Source organism: Elephantulus edwardii, unplaced genomic scaffold (genome assembly GCF_000299155.1).
Source record: "Elephantulus edwardii isolate Elephantulus edwardi_28Jun2011 unplaced genomic scaffold, EleEdw1.0 scaffold00031, whole genome shotgun sequence".
Taxonomy (NCBI): Eukaryota; Metazoa; Chordata; class Mammalia; order Macroscelidea; family Macroscelididae; genus Elephantulus; species Elephantulus edwardii.
The window spans coordinates 447896-460456 of NW_006399781.1; the positions used below are offsets into that span (position 1 = coordinate 447896).

A 12561-nucleotide genomic window follows, 5' to 3' on the forward strand; every position below is an offset into this window, starting at 1 on the left:
ATAGAACAGGGTTTAGGGTTGTTGTACATAGATAGGGTCACTATGAGTCGCAAGTGACTCGACGGCACATAACAACAACAACAAGGGATAATAGACCACACAGTCTCTGTCAAACTTTTTAAGTCTGTCCTAATAGAGTAAAAACTGCTATCATCTAATAAGTATGGCTACGTTTCAATAAAACTTATTTATAAACCATAAAATTGTTTACAAAAATTAGAATTTTCACATATTGTTGTGACTCATAGCGACCCTAAGTACAAGAGCCCTAAACTCTGCTCTATCCTGTGCGAACCTCATTGTCTCTGACACACCTACTCCCACCACCCCAATCACTGAATGGATCTATCTCACTGAGTGTCTTCCCCTCCTGCACCATCCCTCTACTCTCCCAAACATGATGTCCCTCTCCAAGGCCTGGTCCCTCCTTGCAACATGCCCAAAGTATGTCCAATGAAGTTTCAGAACCCTTGACTCCAAAGAGCAGCCTGGTTTCAACCTCTCTAAGACAAATATGTTTGTACATGGTATATTTAATACTCTTCTCCAGCACCACAGCTCAAAGTCATCAATTCTCTTTGTGTCATCCCTAGTCATTGTTCAGCTCTCTGATGTATAGCACACAATTTGCAAAGACTATATATTATGCTTTAAAGTGTTTTTGTAACTACTTAATGAATAATTAGAGTTCTGGTGGCCTAGTGGTAAAAATCTGTGCTGCAATCCCAAAGGCAGGCAGTTCAAATGCGTCAGCTGCTCTGCGGGAGAAGGATGGGTATTCTCCACCCATGTGATTATTACCTCTAAAAAGCCACTGGAGTGTTAGCTATGGGTCGATTCCAACTCAATGGTACACAACAACACCACAATTAACAACTATGCTTAGTTCTAATAACAAGCTGTACAAAACCAGATGACAGGCTGATTTAGCCTTTGGTCCACAATTAGCTGATCCTTGCATTATCTCATTGGGTTATATGACCAACTAAATGATCAGACGTTCTGTGACAGGCAGAATTCTACCAGGTCAAGTGGATGAGAATTTTCCCAGTAGCCTGTTTTCCCAGCTCAAACCTCGTCTCTTTTCCATTCTGCTGGCTATATGACTGGTGGAAATATAGTCAATTGTTTATAAGGTTAAGAGTAGCCGCTATGCTTCCTCAAAAAGCTGAACATAGAACTTCCATATAACCCAGCTATTCCATTGCTTGGAATATACCCCAAGAAAAAGAGAACTGAGGCTCAAATAGACCTGTACACCAATGTACAATGTACACTGTCAATAGCAGTGCTATTCACCATTGCAAGAACATGGAAACAGCCCAAAAGTCCAACCACTAACGAGTGGATTGATAAGTTGTGGTACATTCATACAATGGAAAACTATGCAGCATGCAGGAGCAATGATTTTGTAAATTACCTCCTAACTTGGCAGGGATTGGAGAGCATTATGCTGAGTAAACTAACAAAGTCCCACAAGGACAAATACTGTATAAAACCGTTATTGTAGAATGAGTATGAGGATCCAAGGAGGATGGGGGGGGCATAGGGTGTTAATCATAGGATTGCACAATTCTTTTGGGGGTGTGAAGGAATGAGAAGGATCTTGTGTGAAAAATAATGTATTCAAGCTTTGTAAGTAAATCAGTGTGTGTGTGTGTGTGTGTGTGTGTGTGTGTGTGTGTGCGTGTGTGGTGAAGAGTAGCCCCTAGATATCTAGACTTGAGACAAAGCGTTTTAAGAAGTGGTATCAACTACAAGGATATGACAACCCTTATCTCTAGTGGCCTAGTGGCAATAAGCTGTGTGAATATCCGGAAGACACATGGTTCAAGGCCACCAGCTGCTCCGTGGGAGAAGAATGGGTAATCTCCTCTCATGCAATTAACAGTCTGAAAACCTGCTGCAACCAGCTATGGGTAGGTTCCAACTGAGAGTACACCAAGAACAACATCTTAAGATAAGTCTTCCTTAAATGTCTGAGTAACATGACTACACATGAGCGGATGCCTGCGTGTAGCAAAACAGAACTCTAGTGGTCTAGTGGTAAAATCTTGCTCTGCAATTCAAGGCACAGGGTTTGAATCCACTAGCTGCTCTGCAGAAGGATGGGCAATCTCCTCGGGCAATTTACTACCTCAAAACTTGTTGGAGGGCCAGCTATGGGTTAGTTCTTGACTAAACACAACAACAACAAAAGGCAGAATAATCAGCCATTACCTTAACCCAAGCGAGTTGTTATTATGTACTGTTGAGCAGGAACCAACTCATAGCTGACCCTCCAGTGGATTTAATCCCAAGAAGTAATTGCATGGGAGGAGATTGCCCATTTTTCTCCTGTGGAGCAGCTTGTGGATTCAAACTTGATGCCTATGGCTTGGCAGTGCAGCTCCTTCCCACTAGGACACCGATGCTAAGCAAGAGACAACATAAAATTTGAACAGGAATGGAAATAAGAGGCTAAGAACAGTAGGCAGATTGAAAACGGATAGATTAGGTAGTTGCTTAGATGAGGGTTGATGAGATTGACATTTTACAGAATAAAATAAATGTTAACAATTTTTTTAAATGGAGCTTTGTTGGCCTTGTGGTAAGAAGCTATGCTGCCATTACGAAAACTAGTGGTTCGAGTCCACCAGTTGCTCTGAGGAGAAAGGCAGTCAATCTCCTCCTGTGTGATCACTCCCATGATTTACTGTCTCTGAAAACCCACTGGAGGGTCAGCTATGGGTCAGTTCTGGTTCGACAATGCACAACTATAGCTTAAATTCACTAGCTGTATCACGCTTTTTCTGTCATATTGACAATTCCACGTTCTCTAATGAGAATAAAGTGCAGTATGATAATTTTTTATAAAAGTTAATGAAAAATACTTTTTCTGGGGGTTAGAAAAGCCTCTTCCTTCGTCAGAACCCCAAAACGGGAATAACTGCAAGGGCACTCAAGCATCTAAAGCCAACTTTTAGAGGCCAGTCCTCCTTTGACTGGGTTCCCACCGCGGCAGGGCGCTCAGCCCTGGACCCGCCCCGACACTTCCCTCCAGCCTTTCTCCTCCTCCTGCTGGCCCCGCCCCACTCTTCTGCCCACCCGGGGAAGCACCGCCCCTCCAGCTGCGCAACCCAACTTCTACCTCCTTTCCTTCGCGGACCCCCCTCCGCATGGCTACCTTCGATTGGCTATACCAGCGGTGCCGCGACAGGGACGCAGTAGAACCTCATTCTGATTGGCTAGAGAATAGGCTGTGCCTCTCGTGATTGGCTGGTAGGAGCGACAGCAAGTGTGGCTGCGTTCTGGGCTGTGCGGCCGCTGCTTTGTTGCCTGAGGGGGGTGGCGTTGGAAGTTAAGGGGGTCGGAGGCTAACGCTTCCCTGGACTCGCATTTGCCACCTTCGCAGTTACTTCGTCGCGTGTTCGCTAGTGCCGGACACACGCCAACAGCAGCCATGAGCGGCGGCGTGTACGGAGGAGGTTAGTGAGTGCGGCCAGAAGAGAGAGCGCGCGTTTTTGGCGTGTGGGGTTCATAACTGCCTCCCCAGCGCTCGCCTCACTAATGGCCCCTGCTGGTGTCCCCCTTTTTGACCGAAGTCCTCGCCCTGTTTTCTACCCTCCTCCGGAGCCCACCATGCCTGTCGAGCGTCTCGGCAGGCTTTGAGGACGACGTGTTCCTTTCCTACCCCGGCCCCTAGAGAAGCCGGGGATTGCGGGTGAACCTTGGCTTGGGGACGCTCACGCAGCTAGGATTTGGGGTCCCGCCTGCCGAGCCCCAGCTTGAGGTCCCGGTGTTGCGACTCTGCGAGCGTGTGTTTAAACTTGCGAGGTGCGGCAGTGTGCGAGCGTGGACCGAGGGTTCCCGCACCATTCTGCGGATTGCGGGCGCGACTGGAGACGGGGCGGCCACTCGACCCTGCCCGGTCCCGGAGCAGCTTTCGCGCCGCTTCGCACCGTCAGTAACTTCTTGCCGTTTGTTGACCGGCTTATCCAGAGTTCCTCGTGGGCGGGTCTGTTTGCGGTGGATTCAGAGACACGTGTGATTTAAGGATGTCCAGAGAGTTTGCCCGAGGTCCTAGGCGCCTGTTTTCCGATTTCCTTGGATAGACTGACTATAGTGGACAGTTGCCGCGACGATGAGAGCTACGCAGACCTGCCCTGAAATAGCAGCCTCGTCCGTTCTTTGGTCTTGGGCAAGTTACTTGACATCGCCCAACTTCAGACTCCACCTTCGTAGAATGAGAATAGCCAGACCGATTGAGTGGTGGGGAAGGTTAGCTGAGATAAAGCATCTCTTTACTACTGGAAGTGGGGATCACGAACCAGCATCACTTTGAAACTTGTTAAAAATGCAGAATCTCAGTTTTCCCCTAAATCTGAATCAGAGCCAGTATGCATTTTTGCAAGATTCTCAGGTGGTTTGAAGCACTCATATATGGATCTTGATTTGCAACTCATGTGTGATGAGTTGGGGAACAGGAGCACAATATGGTTATTGTTAATGTTCCTAGTAAGATTTCCTTTTTTGAAGAAGATGGTATTTGTAAGATCGAGGATAACAAAATGAAGTTTTTCAATGTTTTGGTAGGGAGCTCTAGTGATATAAGGAATCTGGAGGCAGACTATTTGAATCCTTGGGTTGCTCAAAGGGGAAAGAGTGTCAGTTCCCTCCAGTGCAATTTACAACCTTCGAAAACCCATAGAAGGAACAAGCTATGAGTCAGTAAGGGCAATGAGGGGTTGTTTAGGGGTTTTTTTGTTTGTTTGTTTTAGTAGTTTTTCAAGGGCAATTTCATTGTCTTTTCCAAGGTTGTGTGAAAAACCTTTCCTCTCCCCCCTCTCCTTTGCTGACCATGCCCATGGTTTTGGCATCTGAATGTAAGAGTTAGTTATTGGTAGGTGCTGTGGGGTTGAAAATGATTCTTAACAACTCTATGAACAGCAAACCTGAACTTTGCACGGCCTTTCCCATGTCGTGCTTGTCATCATGCTCAAGCCCATTGTTACAGTTGTTGTTATGTGTCATTGAGTCAAATAGGACTTCTAGCAACCCTAATGAACAGCAGCACTGAACTTCACCGTATCTTGTGCCATCCTGTCCTCACCATCTCCAAAACACTTGCGCTCTCTGTTCTTGTGTGAGTCCATCTTGTTAAGGCTCATCTTCCTCTCACCCTCACTCCACCTTTTCAAGCACAATGTCCTTCCTCCCAAGTACCTTACAACCTGCCTAAGTATGTGAGACAGAGTTTCACCATCCTGGCCTGTTTGTTCTCTTGGCAGTGCCTGAGGTATTTGATAACTCTTTGTCAACACAACTCAAAAGCATTGGTTCTTCCTCTGTTATCTAGCTACCTATTTTTATTTTAAAGAAGGTCTAGAGGGTTTTCGTATTTTTTCCCCCTAAAATAATTTTGTTTGTTATTCCAAAAAGACTTTTTCTGTTTGAAGTCTTATAGCCAGGGCATTATTATTCATGCTGCTACAAATTGGCTTTTGTAGAGGAATATATCTTAACGCTTATCTAAGGTATTTAATACTCACAAAGGAAAAAAAACAAAACACCAAACCCAACAACTCACAAACCTAAGTGAGTATGTTGTAGAGTTGCTGTACAGAGGTAACTCGTGGTTGCTGTGATGCTGAAGACTGTGACAGTGATGTGCCAATTGTGGTAATGGGTACCCATGGTGGACAGTGTTGGCTGGAGCTTCCCAACTGAAACAAGCCTGGAAGCAGGAGTGGCATCCACTTCCGAAATGGCTTGCCTCCAGAAACTCTATGTACGAACAGTGCTCAGGCCTTTCGTTCATTGGGTCGCTATGAGTCGTCTACGACTCAACGGCACCAAACAACGACAACAACCTCAAAATTATGTGTTGTAAATCCTACCCTGTATGCTTCTGTGCTCATACATGTTAAAGTTGAAGCTGAAGAAAAAACAAGTCCATGAAAGCTGTACATATCTTTGATGTATCCCTTCTGAATTTAGAGACCATCTTCGAAATAGGTTGACACGTTGAACACTGATGACTGACGACTAGATGATTTGTGGGATGACATAAAGGACATCATATGTGAAGAAAGTAAAAGCTCATTAAAAAGAACAGACGAAAATGATTATCAGAAGAGAATTTAAAATCTTGTTCTAAAATGTTAGGTGCTGCCAAGTCCCTATGAACAGCAGATCAGAACCTTGCCATGTCCAGGGCCATCCCTATGATCTCTGAAATGTATAATGGAGGAACTAAAGTAAAAGGAAGAAAAGATGAAGTGAGACCAAAACAGAAATTTTCAAAAGGCAACTCAAAAAGACAGCCTGACAGTGAAATGTACATAGCCATGAGTCAGTTTCAACTCTGGCACGTAACAACAGCAGCAGCTTTTGGTTGTGTTTGGCCATTCTTCCCGGTTTGTATCTCTTGTCCTAGAATAACTATTGATCTGGCCAGCTTTCAGAAGTGTCCCAGTCTAGTTGATAAATGATAGTATCACCCTGTCTGATGGGAGAGGTTAGGATATTTATCATCTGATTTCATCCCCTCAGGGTTAGCCCCTCAAATGAAGGTCAGATAGCCTTTCAGCTCTCTCTGCACAAAAGTTTAAAAAAAAAACCCAACCAAACCCTGTTACAAAGCTGAGGTTTTTGTCCTTCTTAGGAAGCTCAGGCGGTACAGTCCATAGTGAGTTGCACTACTAACCTAAAGGCTGTCCATCTCCAGTTCCATCTAAAGCAATCTCCTCTCATTGCCTTTGGAAACCCATTACAGGTCATTGTAATCAGAACTGAGTCAGTGGCAGTGAGTTTTTCAATTCTGAGGGTCCTAACAGATCTGTTATTATTAACCCTAGGGTACTGGTGACGCAGTGGTGAAATACTTGGCTCCTAATTGAAAGGTCGGTGGTTTTGTATCAGCTGCTCCTTAGAGGAGGACATAGTCTGCTTCCTTAAAGGTTTATAGCTTTGGAAACCCTGTGGAGCTCTTCTCCTCTGTCCTGTAGGGTCACGATGAATTGGAATGGATTCAACAGTTGTAAGTTCTGTTTAGATTGGCTTTGTTTTGGGGAACTGCACTAACCCTAATTTTGCTGTACAATGCTTTTAATCTTTGTAACTCACTTATTGCTATCAAGTCAGAACTGATGTACAGCTGACTCTCCATTTGTTTTCTGAGGCTGCAAGTTGCGTGGGAAGAGATTGCCCATCTTTCTCCCACAAAGCCTCCAGAAGATCCAAACCACCAGAGAGGTGCCAGCTTTGGGTTAACAGTGCAGCTCCCTACTATACCACCAGAGCACACTGTAATTTTGTAGCTCCTTCACTGACTCACTGCTATCAATTCAGAACCCTCAGATCCTCTGGTGGGTTTCTAAGGCTGTGCATTGCACAGATGAGATTCCTCATCTTTCTCTCTCAGAGCCACAATGTACTTGAACTAGAAAAGTTTGCCCTTTGGATTAGCAGTGCAGCACCCTATGAACCACACCACCATAGCTCCCTTATATCTTTGTAACTAGTCCCTTTAATAAGTAAACTCTCCTCAAATTAGCCAATTTTGGTATACCAGCTCTTTCCTGGTTAAACTTCTTATACATAATATATATATAGCTTGTTATATATTTGAATGAAATAATTTTTTATTATTAATTTCAATGAACATCTACAGAGATTTTGGATTTCCATTCATCCATTGTACTTTTCTCCCCACCTCCCACCCCCAGTTCGCTCTTCTCCTTGAAAAGCAAAAGAAAAACTCCTTCATTGGAAATAAATTTTTAATATGAAGTGTATTTCAAATTAGTACAAACTAGTAATGTTATGAATGCATTACCTGCTTTAATTTTTATGGCATTTCATATGGGTCATTTTAAGTACACTAAAACTAGTTTTCACATGGTACTCACAGATTGTTAATACACGTTTCATCTTTTCAGATGAAGTTGGAGCCCTCGTTTTCGACATTGGATCCTATACCGTGAGAGCTGGTTATGCTGGTGAGGACTGCCCTAAGGTAAGTATAATAATAAATGGATCGGTCAGGGCAATACATACGGAATCATTAATTCAGAAATTTCAAAATAAATATGGTTAACACTAATTGTATTCTTTGCATTATGTAACTGTGTTCACTTGTTTTCACTAATTTTTTTGATTGTGCTGTGAGTTACCTACTGACTTGAACATGTAGATGTGTTTGAATGTTCTGTATGTATATATATGTTCTGTTGTGTATATTCTGAACAATTGTTGTTACGTGCCGTAAAGTTACCTGCGACTCATAGCAACCCTGTGTACAGCAGCTCGGAAGCCTGCCCTGTCCCGAGCCAGTCTCACTAATTCTTAGACACCTACCCCTGTTACCCCAGGTACTGTGTCAATCCATCTCATCTTGGGTCTTCCTTTCCTGTGCTGTCCTTCCACCCTTCCAAGCATGATCTCCTTCTCCAAGGACCAGTCTTTCCTGGCCATGTGCCCAAAGTATGTGAGACAGAGCTTCAACTCCTGGCCTCCAAGGAGAAACTTGGTTTCACCCTCTCCAAGACAGATTTAATTGTTTCTTGACAGTCCATGATATATTCAAGATTCTTCTCCAATACAACTCAAAGGCATCAGTTCTTCTGTCATCCTTAGTCATTGTCCAGCTCCCTGATGCATAGCAATTACTTGAGAAGATCATGGTCTGGATCAGGCAGATTAGTCTCTAGACTGACATCATTGTTTCTCAGTACTGTGGAGAGGTCCATGGCATCAGATTTTCCTTGCTCAATTCGTCTTTGATTTCCTGACTGCTGTTGCCAAGAGTGTTGATAGTGGAGCCAACCAAGCTGTAGAAATAAAATTATTTTTTAAAAACAACCACAAGCATGATAAAAGACACTATTGGAAGGGGAAAAAATAACCTCCTTGATAAAAACATGTGAAAGTTGATGTTTTTTACTTTTACAGGTAGATTTTCCAACAGCTATTGGTATGGTGTCAGAGAGAGATGATGGAAGCACATTGATGGAAATAGATGGTGATAAAGGCAAACAAGGCGGTCCCACCTACTACATAGACACTAATGCCCTGCGTGTTCCAAGGGAGAACATGGATGCTGTTTCACCACTCAAAAATGGGATGGGTATGGTGGATTGCCCCTGCCCCATGGATTCAGTTAGAGTGTGTTTAGTACATTAGGGATGGATAGCTGTGGCTTCTTATAAATGGAACATTTTAAAAAAAAACCCCACAACTTCCCCCCCCACACACACACACACACAACCAAACTGATGTCAGGGAGACATGGTCTTTTTCTTAAGAAACTCAACTCGGGGAAGTGGATTCATGCGTACATACACATTTGGTCCCCCATACAGTAACGTGACAGAATTATCATTATGTTCAATGTGCAATAAGAATAGAGATGAGAGACACCTGTCACTGGGAGTTGATTACTGGTTGGACTGCTACATGAAAAGTTGGTGGTTAAAATCCATCAGTCCACAAAAACTAGAAAAAATTGTTCTTTTTGTGTTGAGGATGAAGAGAGAATACTAGAAACTTTAAAAAAAATATTTTGTTATAGAGAATGCATGCAGTGTGTCATACTTTCTTCATTTACAATTCAATGACATGGGGTACATTTTTCAAGTTGTACAGCTATTCTCACTTCTATTAGCATTTTCAATAAAATTTTCAATGTTTAGGTGCAGGTCAAACTGAAGACAGTTTTTCAAAATCTTTTTTGTAAAAAAGGCCTTTTAGCTTTTCTCCAAACATAAGATTTAAAGTCTGCGTCATTTAACTGTTTTGAATCTGTGCTATTTTATAGGTCTGTTGTTGTATGTGCTGGTAAGAGGGAACCAATTCATAGCTAACCTTCCAGCAGGTTTTAAACGGCTTTAATTACATGGGAGGACATTGCCTATCTTTCTCTCACAGGGCAACTGTTGATTTTGAGGCATGTGCCTTTGGATTGGCAGAGAAAATCCTTATCCACTAGACCACCAGAACTCCCTTTTAGGTCCATTGTTGTTGTGTGAGGTTGAATTGGAACTGACTCATAGCTGACCTTTCAGCAGGTTTTCAGAGGCAGTAAATTGCATGAATTGAGATTGCCCATCCTTTTTCCACAGAGCAACTGGTGGATTCAGACTGCTAACCTTTGGGATTGTAGTACAGTTTCTTATGTCTTTTAGACAAATTAATTACACTTGGGCCAGGTCTTGGGGTTTTGATGGTGGTGGGGCTAGAGAGACCAAAAAAACCCTCTATGACTTAAAGATGACTTATACACAGTTAAATGCTTTGTTATGGAAGTGGATTAACAAAAAATTAGTTTCTCTGTGTTAAAAAAGTATTAACTGCTAAATTATAGAGAGCATTTGCATTCATCTCTAACTCAAAATTTATTTTAATCTGTTAATCTTATATTCTAGTTGAAGACTGGGATAGTTTTCAGGCTATTTTGGATCACACCTACAAAATGCACGTCAAATCAGAAGCCAGCCTGCATCCTGTTCTCATGTCAGAAGCGCCGGTGAGACAGGCTTTCTTCTGCAAGTTTCTCTAAATTGTGTTTTATTTTTTTCTTTAGTTTTCTAGTCATTTGAAGAATGTTTCACTACTCTTTAAATAAGAGACATAGAAAAGGTCTTAAATTTTAAAAATTAGAGGGGAAAGGATTAAATTAAACTTCTTTTTTCAATAAAATTAAAAATTCAAAACAGCAGCAAAAGGCCTTAGTGGAGGAATTGGCTCCTTTTTGTATAGATTGCTTTTCATTTTAGTTCATGGATTATTCCCTAAGAAGGAAGTCAATTGTTAAACTAAAGCTTGAAATTGCTCTAATGTTCAAATGTATCGAAATCTCTTATAAAATTTATTGACAACATGAGCCCTAAAGACTAGCATAATGATGATAAATGACCAATATTTTATTAGTGTAAGTAGCTGTAAATGGAAGAATTTTCTGCTTTAAAATTATTATTTAGGATTTCATAGCCACGCACTCTAGTTCACACTTAACATTTTAATAATACTTTTTTTTTTCCTTTAAGAATTTGCATTTCCCTGTGTGGTACTTTGCAAAATCTTGTTTTCTATGATTCACAACAGCAGTTTTACTTACACTCAAATTAAATACAAAGAGATCTTATAAAAGATTATTTGGAATTATGATATTCTAGTTTTGAATGTTTTACAGTTTTGTTAATACGGTATTATGATGAATCTTGAAGTAAGTCATTAATTATTTAAAGCAACAAATAACATTTCTTTTTCCTCTTCTCAAGTGGAACACTAGAGCAAAGCGAGAGAAGCTGACAGAATTAATGTTTGAACACTACAACATCCCTGCATTCTTCCTTTGCAAAACTGCAGTTTTGACAGCGTATCCTTAAAAAGTGGCACAGAGTATTTTCTTAGAAGTAATGAGGTTACTACTGAATATGGTACCCTGTCGGGCAGTCGTGCCCCAACTCTTAGTTATTCACAGCTTTATTAAGCTTTTATGTTTCTCACGTCATCTTTTCACAATCCATATGTTAGAATTGCTCATGTCTTCTAGTTTTGCAATTCTAGTGAGAGGAAAATAAGAAACTAACACATCAGTCCTGTATCTTAACAAGGTTTTTACTTAAATTTTTTAAGAATATGGAGACAGGTCAGTTTTTAAAATATTTACTTTAAATAAGTTTAGTAATTGCTATTTTATATTATTCCTCCAGTGACATAAAAAATTGGATTAAATTAAAGATTAATCATTGGATATTTATTAGAATATACATTAGGATATTTATTAGGAATATACATTAGGAATTGCTATGCCCTGACTATGAAGAATTTTATAACGTCATTCAGGTCATCTTTGACTTCACAGACTGTCAGAAGTTCTCGCCTCTCTCCCTCATCTCCTCGAGTCGTCTCTAACATGCTTGAGCCCTCTGCTTCAGTCACTTTGTCAGTTCTTCTCCTTGAGGGTCTTCCTCCCCATCACACCACCACCACCTTCCCAAGCATGCTGCACCTTTCCAAGAAATAGCCTCTCCTAACAACATGTCCATGAGACGAAGCTCTGCTACTCAGTGCTAGTACCTTGCAGTGGCCACAAAGAACTGAAAGTGCAGCCAGGTTGCTGCTTAGAGGCAGTGATGGTGAAACTTCATCCTACATACTTGGGGATGTTGTCAGGAGAGGCCAGTCTTTAGAAAAAGACATCATGTTGAGAAACGTGGAAGGCCAAAGAAAGAGGATGTCTTTAACGAGACAGTTTGACATAGTGACTGCTACATTGGGCTTGAGCATACCAGAGCCTGTGACAGTAGCACAGGATAGAGTGAAATTCAGATCTGTTCATGGGATTTGCTGTGACTTACAGTCTACTGCATGCACCTACCACCAACAGTGGATGTGAAATGGTTTCTCATTTTAGTTAGATTTGCATTTCTCTAATTAAAAATATTATGCAGGTTTGGGAGAAATGTTGAGTCATAACTTTTATCCACTTTGTAATTGGATTATTTGCTTTTTTACTGTTGAAGAATTCTTCTTCTGTTCTGAACTACAGAACATACTTCATTTGTAAATGTTGTT

General features: G+C 41.6%; 1 protein-coding gene across 3 annotated transcripts in view; it reads left to right on the forward strand.

The window, feature by feature from the left end:
• Nucleotides 1-3271: 3271 nt before the first annotated feature.
• The window catches only part of ACTL6A (actin-like 6A), a 24654-nt gene continuing 15364 nt past the window's right edge, over nucleotides 3272-12561 (forward strand). The window contains exons 1-6 of one of the 3 annotated variants that reach the window (XM_006884025.1): nucleotides 3309-3515; nucleotides 5727-5728; nucleotides 7923-7999; nucleotides 8935-9109; nucleotides 10407-10507; nucleotides 11262-11359. In XM_006884025.1, coding sequence (XP_006884087.1) covers nucleotides 8959-9109; nucleotides 10407-10507; nucleotides 11262-11359 — 350 coding nt within the window. In that variant the 5' untranslated portion in view covers nucleotides 3309-3515; nucleotides 5727-5728; nucleotides 7923-7999; nucleotides 8935-8958. Of the gene's footprint in view, nucleotides 3516-5726; nucleotides 5729-7922; nucleotides 8000-8934; nucleotides 9110-10406; nucleotides 10508-11261; nucleotides 11360-12561 lie in introns of all 3 variants that reach the window. The other 2 variants (XM_006884026.1, XM_006884024.1) reach the window with 2 other exon arrangements.